Source organism: Ovis aries, chromosome 15, assembly GCF_016772045.2.
Source record: "Ovis aries strain OAR_USU_Benz2616 breed Rambouillet chromosome 15, ARS-UI_Ramb_v3.0, whole genome shotgun sequence".
Taxonomy (NCBI): Eukaryota; Metazoa; Chordata; class Mammalia; order Artiodactyla; family Bovidae; genus Ovis; species Ovis aries.
In genome coordinates, this window is record NC_056068.1 from 46659013 (window position 1) to 46680582 (window position 21570).

Sequence of the window (21570 nt, forward strand, 5' to 3'; positions counted from 1 at the left end):
TGGTTATATAAGACTTATGTGAGGTCTGCGCTAATTAGATCAATCACTAGCATTCAGAATTTGGGAATAAGATCATGATGGGAAGGAGTTTCATTTACAACAGTTCCTGGGCATCTGCTTGAATCTGTGATTTGCTTAAATTATGTGAATTGCTCCAGGTCACAGATATAGTAGGAAGTGTAATTCTGGAAACTGGTTTCTGCTTTTTTTTTGTTCAATGCATTTCCCACTGGACCAAGCTGACTTGCCTCTTCCATATTTAAAGATCTTGCAGAAACATTGACATAATTGAAATTACTTTTGACTATTTTCTTAGAATAATGGGGGAAGACTGATGGTGATGGTGGAGTTAGTGAGACCACATATTCTGAGCTCCTAACCTTCTCATTGAATTTAACCTGCTTGCCTTTCTTTGCAGGGGCACTTCACACTTCTAAGTGAGATGAATGACTTTTTCCAATAATTCTCATCTCTTCTCACGTACTTTCTTCTTGGCTGACATCCCAGGATTGACTGCTGTCCACATTTGGATCTCACTTCCCTTTTGCTTCATGTTCTTCCTGGCAGTAACTGGGAATGGTGTGCTGCTTTTTGTCATCCAGACAGAATGCAGTCTTCACCAGCCCATGTTTTTATTTCTTGCCATGCTCTCCTTTGTTGACCTGATTCTCTCTCTCTCCACTCTGCCCAAGATGCTGGCCATTTTCTGGTTTGGTGCTATAGCCATCAGCTCCTACTCCTGTCTTTTCCAGATGTTCTTCATCCATGCATTCTCTTCCATGGAATCGGGAGGGCTGGTGGCCACGGCCCTGGACCACTTTGTGGCCATCTATAACCCGCTATGTTACGCAACCATTCTTACCCTGGTAGTTGTTGCCAAGACTGGAGGCCTGGTAGTGCTTTGAGGTGTGGGTTTGACCACCTCCTTTCCAAGCCTGGCCCCTCGGCTGTCCTACTGTGGCTCCCACACAGTTGCCTACACCTACTGAGAGCATATGGCGGTGGTGAAACCGGCCTGTGGGGCCTCCACCATGGATAACCTCTATGCCTTTGCTGTGGCAATTTTTCTTGGTGCTGGGGATGTGGCCTTTATTGCCTACTCTTATGGCAGATTGTGAGGACCTTGATTCATTTGCCTTCATCTGAGGCACGTGCTAAAGCAGACAGCACACGTACAGCTCACGTCTGTGTCATTCTCTTTTTCTACGGACCAGGCTTTCTTTCTGTAATCATGCAGCGCTTCAGCCAACCCACAGCCTCTGCTGCGAAAGTCATCCTTGCCAATCTCTACTTGCTGTTTCCCCCTGCACTGGACCCCATGGAGTCAAGACCAAGCAGATCTGGGAGCACCTGTGTAAAATTCTAAGTTTCAACAGTATTGATCCCACCTGAGTGTAGTTCTCATTAGTTGGACCTCGGGGGCCAAGGTGACCCTCCCCTGTGGGATGGGAGCCCCATAAGACCATGCTACTTACCTGGTGGGGACAAAGAAGAGAGAGCAAATGAAGTTACTCTGAGTGTTTAGAAGTTGGGAAATCTCTTCTGAGACCTATGGTGTTTAGATATTTGGATGAAAATCGAGAAGGGCTGGGGAGTATCAGTTGATCAATCAGCAAGTACTTCTTTGGTTACCTTTTCCCCTAAAAGTTTGTTATTTACTTGTCTTGACAAAATAAGTGCATCAGGTAATTAAGAAATAATTAGACTTTAATAGACCTGGATCAAGTGACTCAGGAGTTCATATGAAAACATGGGCCACCTCCCACCACCATGACGCTGACACATAGCCTGTCTGTGGAGGCAGTAAGGCTCCCTCTATCAGAAAAACTTTGGCATCACAGAAACTGGGGTGGCAAATTCGGGAGATACTTTAAGTCTTAAGATTATGAGAGAAACTGTAAAATATTCATGTTCCATCTGACTCCAAAATTGCCATAACATTTGAAATCTTTATTCTTTGTATTTTTCTAGCCTGTTTTTGAGATGGCTGACCCTCTATGGCTCTTATAGTATTATGTATTTCTAACTTCTCAGGTTAATACTAATTCTTTATTTCCTTATTTTTAGTCTCTGGTGCAAAGACCTGAGTTAAAGTTTATTGCACACAATATTATTGTTCTAATTCTTGCTTTGTTTGTTTATTTTCTGTCTTCATTCTAGCTCTCTTGCCCATCGTCTTCTAGTTTCTACCGCTGGTTCTCACTGTAATGTTTCTTGTACGCTGTTGAGTATTTACATACTCTTGCAATATATGTAGTGTTGAGTGAGTGTTATATATTTGTAATAACATGTTACCTTCTTTAGTTCATCAAGAGTCCAACTTCCTCCAGTTATGTATTGTCAGGGCTCTTCCTAATGGAAATGCATCATCCTGTCCTTTTCCTTGACATTTCTACTCATCTTGAATTTCAATTCAAACCTCACCTTCTTGAGGAAGATTTTTTTGAACTAGATAAGGTCACCTGTTTTTTGAACCCAGAGCTTTGTGTGTATTTCTCTCATTATCCATCACAATATACGTACTGATTGAATGAATGATCTCTGTCCCCCATCTTTAGTAAATTGTAAGTTAGATGTGTTGTTTTCTTATCATAGTACCTGGCATATAATAGGCTCTCAATAAATGCTTGTTCAATAAATACATCTCATTCTTTTCATGGACTGTGTCATCACTAGCATATTTCCTCATCAGTCACATTGTGTTATTCCATAAATAAATATATAAATCTTCATAAGTGTAGTAGGTACTAATACATTTTTATTGGAGAAATTGAGTAAATTTTCACAAAAATGTCATTGCCATCGCAATCACTATTTATAGTACTGTCTTCACTATCATTGTCATGACTAAGGGCACATTAACTGAGTCTTTTCAGGTGTTATAAGTTCAACTGGTGGTATTTTGGATACTATGTAAACATATTAGAGGACGTATTTATAACACAGACTCTGCTGTGCAGAAGCAAGGAACAAAGAGAAAACTAGCATTTGTTTTTCTTTTCTTTATTTGCTCTCCTTTTCTTCATTATTTTCTTCTTGACCCTGAGTATTTACCAGGCTGTCAGTGTGATGATGAAATGAACTTGAAAATATAGAAATTATGATAAAATGTGACAGTGCTATGGTAAAGATTGGTTCTAAGTTATAGAGTATTAATTCTCAGCGGGAGGCCATGGGAAGAGATGGGATATAGGTTAGACAGGGTTTAGACTGATGCTATAAATGACCAGAATTTAGAGACTATGAGCCTGAATTGTTGGGTGGGTAAGTGGACCAGGATTAAATTTATGGTCCCTATGGGGAGTCTGCCTCAGTCCTCTGAAGTGGCTTCTGTTCTATGCACACTGTATGATCCCATATTTTTCTCTGTTAAATATTAATCTTCAATATTATTAGTAAGAAGAAAGCTTTTCAAAGAAAGGGCAAAAAGAGAGGACCCCCTTTCTCTTTTCCCTGCTCCACTGATAGGAGTGGAAGAAAGATCGACAGAAGAGAGGGAGCAGCCAAAGCTGCTCCATCAAAGCTCCATCAGAGCTCAAAGCTCTTACTGATGGTAATTATCACTCAAACCTCCATCCACCTAAGGTATCTCCCTCTAGAGCCCTGTGGCTTCTCCCTCTTTGTATTGATACTAGTGTAAAACTTTGATAATATGAGAAGCTCTTGTTGTTTTCCTCTTATTCTGTGGTACCCTGAAGCTTAGAGAATAAAACTGCATTATACATAAACTCTGTCATTTAATGTCTTCTAAATGTGTATGAAGATGGTACTCTCATAGTTCTCATATTTTTCTAATGAAAATGTTACACTTCCTACCAAGTGGGGAACATCCATTTTCTCACGCTTCTTTTACCTCTGGTTTGGAAGCAATGTTCAGTAAAAACAGACTAACTTATTCTTAGTTTCTTTATTACCAAAAGTCCTATCTCATTTACCGATTCCCATGACATGTACTTATACTTGAACCTCGTACAAGATTGCTATGCTTGTTTCCAACAGATGTCCCATCATCTATGCATCATTCCTTCCTATCCACACTCTTAGTGTGAGACTTAATAATGAGATTCTGATTGTGTTTCAACCTTCTGCTTAAAATCTTCATAACTTTCTGCTGACCTTTAAAATGACCCAAAACATGCATGTTACAGTCTTACTTACAGGCCAGGCTAAATTCCTGAGAACTACATTCCCCAGTGTCATGATTTCTTCAGGTCTTTGACAATACCAAGCTCCCTTCTCCCTTGCCTCAGGAATTTTGTATCCTCAGCTTACTCTCACCCCTCTCTTCACTTTTAACCCATTCTTTTGGTCATGAACTTGAATTTAGGATGGCTTCCCTGAACTCTCCAGGCAGAGAATGTTCTCATAAAACACTTTAGTTTTGACTTATAACACTTATAACTTCTATTAGTTACTCTTATGATCATGTATTTAAAAGTATCATTCCATGATCTGTGATCACAAGGACCATTTTATCACGTCAGCTGTTGGCGGCTGTTTTTTTAGTCCAACATCTATTAGAGCACTTAGATTTGGTAGATATTTAATATCTATTGAATAAATGAATAACTGAGACTTCCTGCTAGCTATAAGTGAAATGTTTGTAGACTGGAAGAATGAAAAGACTGCACTAGAAACTTTATCCCAAAGATGAACATGGTCCCTGGGGTGGACTGGTAGCTGCTTTATCTGAGATGGGACCAAGGGAAGAGTTTACCTGGTGATGGAAAGATATGATAAAGAAGATCTTAGCCTACCTCATTGGAAACTTCCTGGGATGAGTTGTCTGAGATGTGTATTTATCCTATACTTGCTATAGTATTGAAGTTGATGTTTGTATGCTTGCCACAATTTCCCAAACAGAAGCAGAGTGCTCAATTCACCTGAGACAGGTGGCATTCATCTTACGTTAGGTTCCCTAGAATAAACCTAATGCAGAGATTTATATGTAGGTGGCTTATTTTGAAGTATACTTGGAAATAACACCTGTCAAGAGTGAAGGAAGCAGGATGAGGCAGAGAAAGAAGTTAAACTGTGATCCAGTTATCCCAGATGCTGATGTTGATTCCATAGGGATGCTCTTGAGCTGGGATGGTACTTCAATGTTGTTTCATATAGGAGAAAATATGTCAGGATGTTGTATTTGTACATAGACCAGTCATTGAGCAAGATCTACATTCAGGAAAGAGAAGCAATTTTGTGTGAATCAGCTCTTTGTCCAAAGGAATGGCTCAATTATAGTAACTTTTAGCACACAACATTCACGATAGATGGAAGATAGAGCATACTGAAGTACAAAATCCACTAAAGTATTTATTGGGTCTGAGTTTGACCTGTGAATATGAGAAGTCTGAGCTTACACAGCAATGTGGGGTTTCTTAGCTTCCTGAACATGAAATTTCTTATCATAGTAATCAGGATGTACAGGCTTAGAAATGATGACCAACACTGGACCAACATTAGCCATCTGGTCAGGGGTAGGTACCACTCCTTGCTTACCCAATCAGCTATCCTGGGACAGCAGACTTAGCTCTGCATGCCTCTAACCAATCAGGAGGTTACCTTTGGCTCTGTTCAGATGGGTTTGGGTGGCCTCTGGGACCTACCAATTGGTAATAACATCTTCCCTGCTCAGTACCTGTTCACAGTCACCAGGACTGCTATGGAGAAGTATCATAATAGGCTTTGCCTTTGAGGTAAGATTATAGAACCAGCTATGAGTTTGTGTATAATTTATAGTAAACTGATATACATCATTTAATTAATATTTATAAACACTTGTAAGACATAATATTTGCTTTACCATCAGATGAGGCATCATAGACAGAGAGTTTAAGTATCATACCAAGATTTCATTTAGAATGTGAATGGTGCAGAATTAAAATTTTAATCTGTCTTCCTGCACAGCTTGTGTTAGCCTGTTACATCATGAAGTCTCTGCCAGCTAGCTGATAATTATAAATTTCAATAAGACATGGTCCTTTACTTGATATAAATCATGAAGACACTGAAAGAATTTCTATGAAATAGATAAAACAGAAAATTGTGGATGAACAAAGAAGGATAATAAAATAAAATGCCCATAACTCAATCAGTGGTTCAAACATAGTCAGTGAATTCTTTTTAAGAGGCCGAAGACAGTGGATTCTGAAGTTTGAAGAAACAGCAATTCAGATAAAGAGGAGGACAAAGAATACTTTAAAAGGCCCATGTAAAATAGGATGGTATACTCATATAATTCCAAAAACAAGTAAACTATACATGTGGGAATATTTTAAGTACAAGTCAAAGTGATACAAAAAGATAGACTTTGAAAACCTTGTATGCCAGTCATAAATGTAGGTTTTATTTCACAGATTAAATGAACTAAAAAGCTTAACTGTAGGGAAAAAAAAAACTTAACTGTAGGAGTGACATGATGACATCTGCATTTTAGATGCATTTAAGAACCCTTTGGCTTGAGAATAGAGAGTGGATTGAAAGGATAAGTGACAAAAGCAGAGAGATTTAAGGAAACAATCCAGTTTGGAGGAGTAGGGAGTATGACCTAAACACTGACACTGGGGGTTGAGAAAAAGAAGTGGATATAAGAAGGGTTAAAAATCCAGTCAACAGATACTGTGATTATGTAAAAAGGATGAGAGACAGAATTGTGCATGCTCAGGGGCTCGCACTGAGTAATGTCAGAATCTCTCTGTAGCCCACCAGGCTCTTCTGTCCAAGGGACTTTGCAGGCAATAGAGACATAACAAGCAAGGGTCATTTCAAGTTCGTATATTGGGTTGGAAAGGTTGACAGTGATATAATTCACAAAAACATGGCAAAAGTGAAGTGGAGCAGATTTAGGAAGAATAGGTAAGTTAATTCAGTCTTGAATATGTTGAGCATGTGGTACAGATATTTAGGAAGCAAGTGGAAAAGCGGATTTGTGTTTCAGAAAGATATTTGACATAAAAAAAGCTGTTTGGAAGTATATAAATTAAAGTATATAAATACTTAAACTCATGTGAGCTCAATCAGCGATAAAGTACAGAATATGGAAGAGAGGAAAGAGTGAACCCTTGGAATCAGCAACATATAACTAACAGGTAAATGTAGAAAGTGGTGGACTGGGGATATAAGAGAAACACTGGTGGAGGGCTAAGTCATGGAATCTGAGGAATACTAATTTAAAAAATAGCAGACTGATTTATAGTGTTGATCAATGCCAAGGGGCAAAAAAAGAATTCTTCTGTGTAGACACTGTCAGACTAGAAGTAATTGAATGTTTGAGTTTCAACATATCTCTAAAAGCAGCCTATGCTTACCCTTATCCCTTAATGAAACTAGTCTCTCTTAATTAAGATATGTGGATATCTTGCCTTTGCTAAATTATCTGAAGAAAAAGAGATTTTCCTCCTAGTATCTGATTTTATTCCCTTGTGTTACAGTTTAAACTTCTTTCTTCATCTCATGAAGATGGTAGCCAGATCTGGACAATGTGATAACCCATAAAGAATGAAGAAATCATGATTTTGGTTTTTTTGCCTCTTCCCTTTCCAGGCCATTGATGAAAACCCTGAGTAATTCCAGCTGGAGGCTGATGCAGCCATCCTTCTTCCTGATCGGCATCCCAGGTTTAGAGGAAAGCCAGCACTGGATAGCACTGCCGCTGTGTGTCCTTTACCTCCTTGCCCTGCTGGGCAATGTCACCATCCTCTTCACCATCTGGACTGACCCATCCTTGCAGCAGCCTATGTACCTCTTTCTGGCCATGCTCTCTGGCATTGACCTGGTCCTGGCCTCCTCTACTGCACCCAAAACCCTTGCAGTGCTCCTGGTTCACGCCCATGAGGTCGGGTACACCGCCTGTCTGGTCCAGATGTTCTTCATCCATGCCTTCTCTTCCATGGAGTCGGGGGTACTTGTGGCCATGGCTCTGGATCGCTATGTAGCCATCTGTCACCCTCTGCACCATTCTACCATCCTGCATCCCAGGGTCATAGGGCGCATCGGGATGGCAGTGCTGGTGCGGGGGATGCTCCTCCTCCTCCCCTTCCCCATCTTGTTGAGGAGACTTGTCTTCTGCCAGGCCACCGTCATAGGCCATGCCTACTGTGAGCACATGGCCGTGGTAAAACTCGCCTGCTCAGAGAGCACAGTGAACCGAGCCTATGGGCTGGCAGTGGCGCTGCTTGTGGTTGGTCTCGATGTCCTGGCCATTGGTGTTTCCTATGCCCTCATCCTGCGGGCAGTGCTGAAGGTACCAGGGGGTGAGGCCCGACTTAAGGCCTTTAGCACATGTGGATCTCACATTTGTGTCATCCTGGTCTTCTATGTGCCTGGAATGTTCTCCTTCCTCACTCACCGCTTTGGCCAGCAGGTGCCCCATCACGTCCATGTTCTTCTGGCCACACTCTACCTCCTGGTGCCACCTGCACTCAATCCTCTGGTCTATGGGGTGAAGACTCAGCAGATCCGCCAGCGAGTACTCAGGGTGTTTGACATATAAGGACTGATCTGAACACATCCCAATCATTTTCTTCAGAGGTTCTTTCCAGCCATGCTGCTGGGAGCCCGTGGTTGGTGTTGGCCAAATGGATTGAGTCCACTGCTATGGTGAGAAGTCCTTCTGGTTGTAATAGTCCCATGGCAAAGAACATCATGAACACTTGGCTCCACGGCTGACTGGAGTGTGCCTGGAGAGCCTGATTGTGAATATTTCCTCCGTTCTTTATTTCCTAATCCAAACATTTCCCTATTCTTGGTAACGGAGGTGTTCAGGGTTAGGAGACACACACGATGGCTCTGGATATGCCGTTTTCTCTGTCTAATGACTGACTGTGCAACATCTCCTAGAGTGTGTATGGAACGTTCCAATGTTTGTCTGGTTTTAGTTCTGAGTGTCATCAAAATTGTAAGTGCTATGAGCTTCAGGTCACTAGGCTCCTGTGTAATAAGAACATTTCTCAAATCATTTGAGACAGTCACAATGTGAGAAAATACCTTTTCCTGAAATAATATGGGTGTTATTTATTTAAAACAAACTTATGTGTAGCAGATACTGTGATAGGGAATAATGTGATATCCCTGTATTTAATGAAGAACCACATGTGAATAGTGATTTTCTTTTTAAAAAGATCTGTTGTATTTCAGATTTATTACATTTTAATTTACCTATATTTTTCTTTGGATAAAGAAGGAATAAGATAAAGCATTGAATTTATGTATTTGATAAGTATTAACTTAACCAAGAAAAAGTAACCATGTAATTATTTGTATCTCACAACTATAACATATGCTAGAATATGATGTTGATAAACATAGGTTTCTTAGTAAATTTAGAAGCAGTTATGCCACTTAAACTGAGTTACTCTTTCTGAAATGTGGATATGGAGTGATTTCAATGAGGCCTCCCTCCATCTCTGCTAACAGGAACTGGGTAAAAAGTTAAAAGAGGATTGTCGCAATTGATTTGTTGCCTGTTTGTAGGATATTGCCTTAATATTGATCTTAACTATTTTGAGTCCTTAAAAAAGTTACAATGTTTTTTAGTCCTGGAAGAAATCAAGTCACTGGTACCTAGAAGTAAGAGGCTCAAGTGATCAGAGTATCCTATCTTGAGATTCCATCACGGTAGAAGTGGTAGGGTAGATGGTTAGTGTTTCTAATTTCTCCTTTCTTTGTAAAATTTACTTCTAATAAGTAGTTTTCTATTATAAAGCTGAGTGTGAAGTCATTAATTTGGTTGTCACACGTGGGTGAGTAAAGGAGGATAGGTCTGAGTTCTTATTGCAGGAGGGATTGCATATTCTCATCACTCGGATTTAAACTATGGTAAAATTGTCCTGGGAAGCCAGCCTATGCTATATCACACACACTAGAAAACAGCTACTTTGACACTAGAGGTATTTAGTTTGAGGAGATTACAAAAGGAGTAATTTGCTTTGTCCTTCCATTTATACCACTTTCCAGTGCTTGGAATGTGGATGTGAAGCAGCTTGCTTGGATCAAAAGATGGAAATATGTGTTGAAGATGGCAGGGCTACATTATAGAAAAGTCTGTGTCCTGATTCTTCCTGGGCCACCAAACCTGACTTAAATCTCTGACAAAAATGAACTTGAAGTCGGTTTAAGCCACTGTATTTTTTTGGGATCTTTGTTACAACAGACTAACCTATAGCTTAAGCAGTATATAATTTTCATCTCAGATCTTTCTAGTAGTATACATATTTCTTTGCCTGAACAATGTCTTTAAAAATTTCCCTTTGAAAAGATTTGTGGTTCTTGTCTAAAAATCTATTTATTTTACTCACATCCAAATTTAGTATGAGAAAATTATTTAAATTATTTTATTATTTAATTTTCTACTATGTTCTCTGGTATACCCTCTATTTCATTCCTAGCAGTGTTTACTTGTACTTTTTCTCTTTTCCTTGATTATCCATGATAAATATTTATCAATATTATGAAAGTATTTCACTGTGTAGCCATTCAGCTAAATGTTAGTACTGATGCTTTGGATTAACCTTCTTGTCTTTCCTGCTGGTTTACTATCTCAGAATTAACTGATTCTCTCTGGCCCCACAGCAATAACAGGGCTTGGAGATTCAGCAACATCTCCTTCATTAATAGAGGGAGCTGGTTTCCTTGTCACTTTGTGTGCACAGGATACTAAAGTGACCCATCTCCTCTGACACTACAAGAATAATTTCATCAGTTCACTGAATGATTTTTCTTTTATGTTATTATTTATTCTAAGGTTGGAGCATTCCCTAGATCTCTTAATAAGAACATTTCCTGTCTCTGAATTGGACTTCCCTGATGGCTCAGACTGTAAAACGTCTGTCTACAATGCGGGAGACTCAGGTTCGATCCCTGGGTTGGGAAGATCCCCTGGAGAAGGAAATGGCAATCCACTCCAGTACTATTGCCTGGAGAATCCCATGGACAGAGGAATTTGGTAGGCTACAGTCCATGGGGTCGCAAAGAGTTGGACACGACTGAGTGACTTCACTCACTTCTTTACCCTAACTCATAATTCTACCATCCACATTTACATTGGTTTGTAGATTTTTTCATTTTGTTTTTTCTATATTTCCAATCCAATTTGACTTATGGATCCAGAAAATTCAGGAAATATTTGAACTAATCGTTTTATACTTCCCTGTATCCTAGAACTGTTATTGTTATTTTTATAATTCTTTGTCTATTAAATGAGACTTTTGGGAGAAAGTACATCATATTTTCAATCCAGCATCCTGAATCAGAATTATTACATTTTAGATTTAATTTTTGGTATTAGTAGTTTTGTATATAGCTTCCATTTTAAGCCGTAAGCTTCTGGTATATAGGAGTCTTTTGTGTTTCATTTACTTCTCAAAGATAAGTGTCTGACTTAATCTCCAATGCAAGAAACATCTTCAGTAATTGTGATACAGGATGAATGCACAAAATTGGTACCTCTACAGAGAGTGCTTCTTTTATTCGGTTAGTAATTTTGGTGTGTTTTTTTGTTTAGGATTAGGAATACAGATCTCTCATCCTAGAATTAGATGTTCCTTAACTTGGTAGAAACAGAGTGCCTCTTTGAGAGAAAAAAGCTCAGGAGTACTGCTGGAGATCAGAAGGGCAGGTTTTCTACCCTTAATCCTCTGTGTATTCTTAGTAGTAGTGATCACTCACAAGGAATTAAAGAGGGGCTAAAGTAATGTGTGGATGTTAAAGTTGCTCTATAAAGAAAGCTGAGGTACAAAGAATTGATACTTTTGAACTGTGGTGTTAGAGAAGACTCTTGAGAGTCGCTTGAACAGCAAGGAGATCAAACCAGCAAGATAATCAACCCTGAATATTCATTGGAAGGACTGATGCTGAAGCTGAAGCTCCAATACTTTGGCCACTTGATGCAAAGAACTGACTCATTGGAAAAGACCCTGATGCTAGGAAAGATTGAAGGCAGGAGAAGGGGACAATAGAGGATGAGATGGTTGGATGGCATCACCGGCTGAATGGACATGAGTTTGAGCAAGCTCCGGGAGTGGGTGATGGACAGGGAAGCCTAGCATGCTGCAGTCCATAGGGTTGCAAAGAGTCAGACATGACTGAATGACTGAACTGACTGAAGGAAATAATAGAGCTTAATAACTTCCATATGCATAGCTCTCCAGTGAGTCATGACTGATATATGTGGAACCAGAGAACATAGAGGGGGCCATCAATTTCATTCCCTTAATTCTAGATCTTAGGATCGCTGCTTACTCCCTTCCTTAATCTGGGGGTATACTTGATGTGAAAATTTGGTTCAAAGTACAAATATCTATGTTGTTCTTGCTTAGTTTCTGAGTCGAGTCTTGTCTGACTTTTTTGTGACCCCATGGATTACAGCCCTGCCAGGCTCCTCTGTTCATGGGATTTTCCAGGCAAAGATACTGGAGTGGGTTGCCATATCCGTCTCCAGGTAATCTCCCCGACCCAGGGATCAAACCTGCATCTCCTGTATTAGCAGGAGGATTCTTTACCACTGAGCCATCTGTAGGATCCCCATAAATGGATGAAGATCTAGAAAAATGTAAACTACAGAAAGATAATGGCTGGCTCCCAAGTTCTCTTTGGGAAGCCAATCATGTGTACTTATGCAAGTGAACTTATGGCCTTTGAATATGAAGCAAGAGAGAGTCCATTGCTGTCCTTATAGATCCTCTAGGCAGTCAGTGAAATGGATAGGTTGGAACACGCTACCTACTCTTAGACTCAACAACCCCACCACTACTCCAACTGTCTCTGTCCAGTTAGTGACCTTTCTTACCATATGTAAAAACAAGCAAGAGAAAGTAGAGGATAAGGTTCTTTCTTAGTAGGCAGCAGAGGGCGCCTTTCACTTTCTTTGGGTGAGGTTGATAATGTTACAAGGGCTTCCCTAGTAGCTCAGCTGGTAAAAATCCCCTTGCAATGCGCGAAACCTAGGTTCAATTCTTGGGTCAGGAAGATCCCCTGGAGAAGTGATTGGCTACCCACTCCAGTATTCTTGCCTGGAGAATTCCATGGAAAGAAGAGCCTGACAGACTACAATCCATGGGGTCACAAAAAGTAGGACACAACTGAGTGATTTCCACTTGATAATGTTAAAGGAAGGTTGGAAAATGTTGGGGGGAGCAGGGTACATTTTTGTGCTGGGTCATAAATTATGTCTTAATAAATTTCAAAGAAAAAACCCAACATATATTTAAACTGAAAACAATAACAATATATGTCATGATAAGGTCCAAACAACCAGAAATTAAACAAAATACCACTAAATAATCTGTGATTCAAATAAAAAATCATAGAGAATATTAGAAAATATTTCAAACTATAATGACATGTAGTAAAAGTTGTGGAATATAGCTAAAGTAGAGGGAAAATTACACTTTTAAATGTTTATATTAGGAAAGTATGAAGATTTAATATCAATTATCTAAGGTGACAACTTAAGAAGTTAGAAAAAGAAGTATAAATTTAGATAAGGTAAATAAGATTAAGGAATTATTAAAGATAATAGCAAAATGAATAAAATTGGAAGCAGAAACAATATAGAAAATTTAACAATTCAACAAAAGAACAAAACTAGTACTTTGGAAAGATTAATAATATTGATAAAGTCCTGGTAAGATCATCAAAGAAAAAGAGAAACACAAAGGATAAATATGATGATTGAAGAAGTTCTTATGTAGACTATAAATCTTGACTTAGGCATATACTTCCTGTTTCTAAGCACCCACCCCCAACACTAGGTTAACTATAACATTGTCCCAGTGAACCCTGGACTGTGATTTGCAGCTGCAAATGCTTCTGGATTGTCATCTGCCCATACCCACCATGTAAGTTACCCTATAATAAACTGATCCATTGGGTATGAGCTGCCAGCCTTGGTTTTTGGTTTCAAGATAACCATCTCAGTTCAGTGGGCACTTTTTTGTTCCCTTTATCCTCCAACACTTGGTCACTCCCAGAACAGTCCTATTCAAGCCTAGCTCCAGGGGCAGCTGCTCCAGATGGACAACTCTGTCAGGTTGAACTGCTGTGTTCTCCATTCTCTCAGGCTTGGTTTCCTCCCCACTCACCCTATCAGGTATAGTTGGTTCTCTTATCACATAACACATGAATTCTTAAAATTCACTATACCATACAAAATCTCATGTGAAAAACCATAGGATATATGGAGAAATGGAGTAAGTAGGATAAAAAAGATAGAAAATAATATACAGTAGAGTTTTGCATATTAAATGGTTAAAAAATACTCCATTGAATATAATGCTTTACTTTGAAAAATGCAGGAAGCATGCTTGTGGAAATTGACAGAAGAGTTGCAGCTTGTGAATTATTTTGAAGTGGTAAAAGAAACTTTATTTGAAATTAGATGGAATTTGTGAAGTGAACTAGCTGTTCACTTGTAGCTGTTAGGGATGTGTGCCTTTGTGTGTTTTGTATATTCTTATGACGGTCATTTTCAGCTTGATGCAGTTTTCTGTGTTCAAATTATACAAAGGCAAGTATGAAATTCAAATATCCTCAAATGTTTTCTAATATATCATAGTGTTGGAACACCTTTGTATGTTCAAACTAAGTGATACAACAAAACTGACTGTATCCTTTTTTTTCCCACTGTCAACAGTTTTCCATAATTCCAATGACTGCCAAAAAGTATCTCTGCTCCACAAAGTTTTGTCTAGGTCTTTCCAAGTACTTCCCATCTCACCTGGGTATCCCCAGATCTGCCTTTCACTGACCTATTATCTTGTAAGAGGTATCTTGTATATTGCCTTTACTTATTCATCTTTTTAAAGCTATGATCATTTAAAATCTGTCATATCACTACCTTGAAGCTGCTTGCTAATGAATGTGCATAAAATTATGTAGAGTCCCACTAGCAGAGCATATACTCATATTAGAATAATTTAAGAATGGTTTACTTGTGAAGGGACTATTCATAAGGATGTGGTCTGTAAGAGATCCTAAGCAACAGTGCAGTTACTTAGGGCTTGTAACATCACTTGTCAAATGAGTGACTGTATTCCCACAGCACAGATGTATCTAGACATCACAGACCATGTCTTGATACCCAGTTTCACAAAAACAAAAGGTGGAGTTGAACTGGGGTAAAGTGTCAGGAGGAATGGATTTCAATCATGTGCTGAGCTAGTGGAAAAGTACTGGAAGGCTTTAGGTTGGGCGGGGGAGGGGGTTGATCAATACAGTGTGTCAAACATATTGAGTCATTCTTGAGATTGCAAAAGCATTAGTCTATGATTAGGCCATCTAGGGTTGCTAAGTGCTGCTCTTGGAAATTAGGCTCCTACTCTCCATAGAGACTGAGAGAGGGAGGGCTCTCTCCTTCAATGCGTATATATATATTTAAAAATTATCTATTTATTGGCTGCTCTGGGTCTTCGTTGCTGCATGTGCTTTTGTCTAGTTACAGTGAGTGGGGGCCACTCCCTAGGTGTGGTGTGCCGGCTTCTCATTGCAGTGGCTTCTCTTGTTGCAGAGCCCGGGCCCTAGAGCACCTGGGCCTCAGAAGTTGCAGCATATGCGCTCAGTAGTTGTGGCGCCCAGGCTTAGTTGCTCTGCGCCATGTGGGATCTTCCTGGATCAAGGATCGAACCCATACCTCCTGCACTGGCAGATGAATTCTTTCCCACTGAACCACCAGGGAAGACTCGATGTTTATATTTTAAGAGAAAGTTTCCGCATCTTGAGAAAGACATTTCTAGATTGTAAAATTGGGAGGAGGTTGGGAGGAGATTTATGTACACGGCAAAAGGGCCAAGAAAGAATTTACAATTTCTCAAAGTAAAGTTTCTCAAGCAAATATTCTAAGGAAACTAAGGAAACTAAGGCTAGGGGTGTGTAGTCTTAAAGAAACCTGTCCAAAGCTTAGACCAAGCCATCTTGGTCATTGGGTGATTATTATTATTTTTTTCTAGTTGGCAATCTCAGAATGCTGTTGTATTTATTTGATGAAAACTGTTGGGGAGTTGCGAGGTGTGCTAGGACTTGGTATATGGTTGAGCTTCTTTCCCATGTCTCATGGGGCATGGCTATTTATAGCCATGTGGATCACTGTCCTATTTTCTGACCCAATCACCACTATTCTGGAACACTCACCCCTCTTTTGTGACTTTTGGCTCACTTCTTGGTCTAATAGTGCATGTGCAAAAGGCTAGTCCTGCCTGTCTAGTATCAGAGCTTTCTGAATAAATATTATATTTGTAGTAATCCTTTCCTGTGCACATTTTGGGCTTCCGTTTTTTCCCATTATTTCACCACAGCTGTCTTTCATCTTTTGAAGTATGTGCATATTTTCTGCTTCATAAACACCTCTCCATTTGTTTTGTATCATATTTTAGATTGATTTACTATTGAACATCATGTCAGTATGGCTAGTTTTTAGAGTGGAAGGAGGAAGCTACAGTGATTTCTGAGTTTGTCATGTGAATTCAGAGATCTTTGGAACTTATTTACTATTTGGAGTTTTTGAGACTTTCTTCATGATACAGTGTCTTATCAATTTTGGAGCCGTTGCATGAAAAGCACATGATGTGTATTATCTGTTTTTACTAAGAGTAAGCTATTCAATTCAGAAACATTACTTTGCCAACAAAGGTCTGTCTAGTCAAGGCTATGGTTTTTCCAGTAGTCATGTATGGATGTGAGAGTTGGACTGTAAAGAAAGTTGAGCACCGAAGAATTGGTGTCTTTGAACTGTGGTGCTGGAGAAGACTCTTGAGAGTCCCTTGGACTGCAAGGAGATCCAACCCATCCATCCTAAAGGAGACCAGTCCTGGGTGTTCATTGGAAGGACTGATGTTGAACCTGAAACTCCAAAACGTTGGCTACATGATGCGAAGAGCTGACTCATTGGAAAAGAACCTGATGTTGGAAAAGATTGAGGGTAGGAGGAGAAGGGGACGACAGAGGATGAGATTGTTGGATGGCATCACCGACTCAATGGACATGAGTTTGGGTAAACTCTGGGAGTTGGTGATGGACAGGGAGGCCTGGTGTGCTGCAGTCCATGGGGTCAAAAAGAGTCGGACACGACTGAACGACTGAACTGAAGTGAATCGAAGCTTTTCAACATCCATTCAAACCCACTTTTCCATAACCCTCTTTTATCATGGAGACTGTGAAGCTGAAATACTTAACCCTTGAATCTTGGACCTAAAGATGGACATCAGACTCATTTCAACTAATCAAATGCAAAAGTCTGTTGAGGGTTTTCTTCCTTCTTCTTATCTGGAACATGGAATTGAAAGCAAATGATTGTAATCATAACTTTGGATTTGGTGGTGGTGTTATGCAGTGGCTAAGTTTTGTCCAATCCTTTGTGACCCCATGTACTGCAGCACACCAGGCTTCCCTGTCCTTCACTATCTCCCTCAGTTTGCTCAAACTCACATCCATTGAGTTGGTGATGTCGTCCAACCATCTCTTCCTCTGTTGCCCCCTTCTCCTTCTGCCTTCAATCTTTCCCAGCACCAAGATCTTTTCCCATGAGTCGGCTCTTCTTATTAGGTGGCCAAAGTGTTGGAACTTCAACTTCAATGTCAATCTTTCCAGCGAATATTCAGGACTGATTTCCTTTAGAATTGACTGGTTTGATCTCCTTGCTGTCCAAGGGACTCTCAAGTGTCTTCTCCAGCACCACAGTTTGAAGCATCGATTCTTTGGCGCTCTGCCTTCTTCATGGTCCACCTCTCACATCCATACATGACTACTGGAAAGACCATAGATAGCTTTGACTAGATGTAGCTATACTTTATGTTCAAAAATCAAACATATAGTATTTTCTTTCAGCCTTTTTCTAGATGTTTCAGGCTTACAATGAAGTTGTTAACCAGGAATTTATGAATGGTCTCTATGATAGTCTGTGAACTTTGTAAACATATGGAAACAAATCTCATCATTGTTATTACTCTTATCATCATTATTATTTATTACCATTAGGAGAGAGTCTACTTAGCTTTCATTAATTTTTAGAACATTTCACTCCTCAAGTAAAAAATGCAGAAAGCTATTTTGACCAATATTCACTTCTTAGTCTTTAATTTTTAAATAGCTGAGCTTTTGATTTTGTGACATAACATTTATATGAAATTAATTTTGATGTTAATGAGAAGTATGTAAATAAATTGATTTTGAATTATTAAAAATTAGCATCTACATTTCCCTTAGCTGGTTATTATGCCTCCTTTTTCATATACATAATTTTTATATGTATTAATTCTATGCCTGGAGAATCCCGTGGACAGAGGAGCCTGGTGGGCTACTGTCCATAGGGTTACAAAGAGTCAGACATGACTGAAGCAACTAAGCACACACACATGCATGCATTAATTCTATATCTGGGTAATCTGTTGTTTCATATGTCTTCCTGGTTATTTTTGGGCCAGCATCAAACTGAATTAAATGGTCTATTTTTATAAAAATTTAATGCACAACAGGACCATATAACTTAAAACTACAATTTTAAAGCTTTTTTTATGTGTTTATTCTTCCAGATTAACCTTAGCATTCATGCATTGGGTTCTAAAATATCACAGTTTTGGTTGGGATTTTGGTTAGATATGATGGCAAAAGTCCGCCTCTTTGGGAACCTGCTGGGAGGAACTGCTTCAGGATCAATATTTATCTCATACTTGCTGTAAGAATGGAGTTGATGTCTGTGGACCTGTCGCAATCCCCTAGGAGAGAAGCACTCAGTTGATCAAAAACGTGTGGCATTTGTCATGGGTTGGATTTTCCAGAGTAAGACTTGGAGGTTTGTATGCAAGAAGTTTATTGTGAAGCAGACTTGAAAATTATACCTGGGATATCTGTCTGACAGATGTCAAGGAAATATGGGGAAGAGAAAGAGGTTAAACTATGATCCAGTTACCCTAGATACCTAAGCTAATTCTATGTGATGCTCTTGAGGGAGATGGTCCTTCAGTGTTGTTTCAAAGTGAATGAAGAGGGTCAAGTCTATGTGTTTGTATATAAACCAGACAATGGCTGAGAACTGCACTCAGGAAGAAAAATTGTCTTGGATGAATCAGCAAGGGAGAGTGACTTAATTATGGGCTTTTAGCACCTGACACTTTCAGCAGATGGAGGAATGAACACATTTAATCATGGAGTCCACTAAAGAATTTGCTGGGGCTGAATCTGACCTGTGAATATGAGAAGTCTGAGCTTACAGAGCAATGTGGGGTTTCCTAGCTTATTGAGCATGAGCCATTCTCACAGGCATCAGGCTGTACAGGCTTGGGGGTGATGATCAACACTGGACAAATGGGACACCGGATTAGGTGAAGTTGCCACTTCCTGCTCTGTCTCTCTGTCCAACCAGCTACCCCTTGGGTAGAAGATGGCCCTGTGTTCCTCCAGTCATACTTGAGACTAATTTTGGCTCTGTCCAGGCATGTTTTTAGTGTCTTCTGGGACCTGGAAATTGGTAATGACAGTTTCCCTACTCAGCCCTTTTTTTTTTTGCAGTCACCAACCCTACCTTGGAGCAGTACAAGAATGGACTTGCCTTTCAGAGTGAGGATGACAGAACCAGCTAAAAGTTTTTGCATTGTTTTTCACTTGTGGAAAATGAGGTCAGGTTTGGAGCTGAAGGTTCTGGGGAAGGCTCTTGACAGATGACTTCCATTTTTCCCATAATCCTTGCAATAGGAGTTATTTCTTAGTTGACTACTATGGCTCTGAGTCTTCTAATATGTTTGACACCTCTTAGTAGCTCTAAGTTTATTTCCCTTTGTCTCAGAGACATTATCCTCCAAACTCACTGATCCCTCAAAACTAACCCACTCTATTTCAATCCCTTTAGCTTCTGCCCTTTAAATCACACATGCTACGAGCTAATCTGTGAGCTTGCATATACTTCCCAATGTCAGTAAATCTCCATGGTCAGCTGAGCCATTCACAGGGGCCTTTAGCATTCTCCTAGGTTGGCATCCTCATCACATATGGTGCATGTAGGTATGTCTTATTTACCCAAGTCTTGCCAGAGCTAGTACAATGCTTCACATCCTTGGACAACTTGAGTTGCCCAGACCTATGTGATGTATTTTGTTTCCTCTTTGGTATTCAGAGATTTCTATGTGGGCCTTCTGGATGTAAAATCTTCTTTATCACCGATACTTCCAAGCTAGGCAGAAGATCATCATGGAGGCAGAACTGGGACTCAGTTTCTTCTGCTGAGCAGAGAGGGTCATAGTGAAACCTTCTTGAGTCTGGAATTTTCTCCTCTTTCTAAGTTCTCTTCATGTTGCTAAGTCTTGCTCAGTCCTGTGTTGGGACTGACCAGTGTTCTTGCCTGGAGAATCTCATGGACAGAGAAGCCTGGTGGGCTACAGTCCATGAGGTTGCAAAGAGTTGGACACGACTGAGTGACTGACACACACACACACACACACACACACACACACACACACACACATGTTGGGACTGTAAAGCATGCATTTTCAGAAGGTAGCCTAGAGGTCAAGAGAACAATAGCCCTGTTCTAGGCATTTTATTGATTATTTATGTATCTCAGATTTGACATATGACCTCTACATCTGAGGGTTTGATCTCTATTTTTCTCTCTCCTAGTAGGTCATCCCCACGAACCCACACTTTCTGTGTGCTCACCTAATCTCTGCGTCCCCACATCTCCCTTTACTACCGTCATAAAATCCACACCACTGCAAAGAAGGAGATTAATGGGGCAGGGACAGGCCACAGCCTGCAGAAGAGCCTTCTTGCCTGTAGTGACAGAGACAGTGCTGGAACTGAGCACCATGAGGAGTTCGTCATTTCTGACACACACCTGGGATTCTGCTACAGCTTCCTACGGCAGAGAGAGTCAGGGTGGTTCTTCTACCACAAGGCACCCAGAATATCCCTTGGTGAGGAGCACTGAGGCTCAGTCCATGTCTCACAGATGCCCCACCATCTGCTACATCATTCCTGTCCCTTAAGTTCAGGGTCTGTCTTGTCAAGTTCTCATGATTCCTGGTTGCTTTATATACACATTTATTTATATTAAATGTAGTCATATAGATATTTATTTATTCACCAGACATGACTGGGTACCAATTAAATTCTGGCCCTTCTGGGACTTGCCCTGTGACTGCAAGCATGCATGCATGCTTATTTGCTAAGTTATGTCTGACTCTTTGCAATCCCATGGACTATAGCCTGTGAGGCTACTCGGTTCATGGGATTTTCCAGGCAAGAATACTGGGGTGGGTTGCCATTTCCTTCTCCAGAGTATCTTCCCCACTCAGAGATCGAACTTGCATCTCTTGTATTGGCACTTAGAGTCTTTACCACTGAGCCACCAGGAAAGTGCATAAACAAGGCATAGTCCCCACTTTTTAATGACTGACAGACTAATGAGTTTTATAGTTCAAAGCAATCAGTGCAATGACATGGCCAGTAAGGTGATTTTATAGAAAAGTGAAGGAGACATGCCAGGCTGCCTCACAGAATTTGGGGAAGGCTTCATAGAAGAGAGGTCACTTAGACTAAATTTACATGAACAATTAAGAATGGACAACTTCAAATTTTGTTACCTGTCCT

At 40.0% G+C, this 21570-nt stretch overlaps 2 protein-coding genes across 2 annotated transcripts; both read left to right on the top strand.

Annotated features, from left to right (window-relative positions):
* The first annotated feature begins 446 nt into the window (after positions 1-446).
* LOC101112258 (olfactory receptor 52K1) lies at positions 447-1392 on the top strand. The gene is given in 3 exon segments (XM_012096562.3): positions 447-1107; positions 1110-1316; positions 1319-1392. Coding segments are annotated over 3 exon segments (942 nt in total).
* A 6148-nt stretch (positions 1393-7540) lies between these two features.
* On the top strand, positions 7541-8599 carry LOC101112512 (olfactory receptor 52L1). The gene has a single exon (XM_012096563.5). The coding sequence runs from the start codon at positions 7550-7552 to the stop codon at positions 8489-8491; it is 942 nt and encodes a 313-aa protein (XP_011951953.4). The 5' UTR covers positions 7541-7549; the 3' UTR covers positions 8492-8599.
* The last annotated feature ends 12971 nt before the right edge of the window (positions 8600-21570 follow it).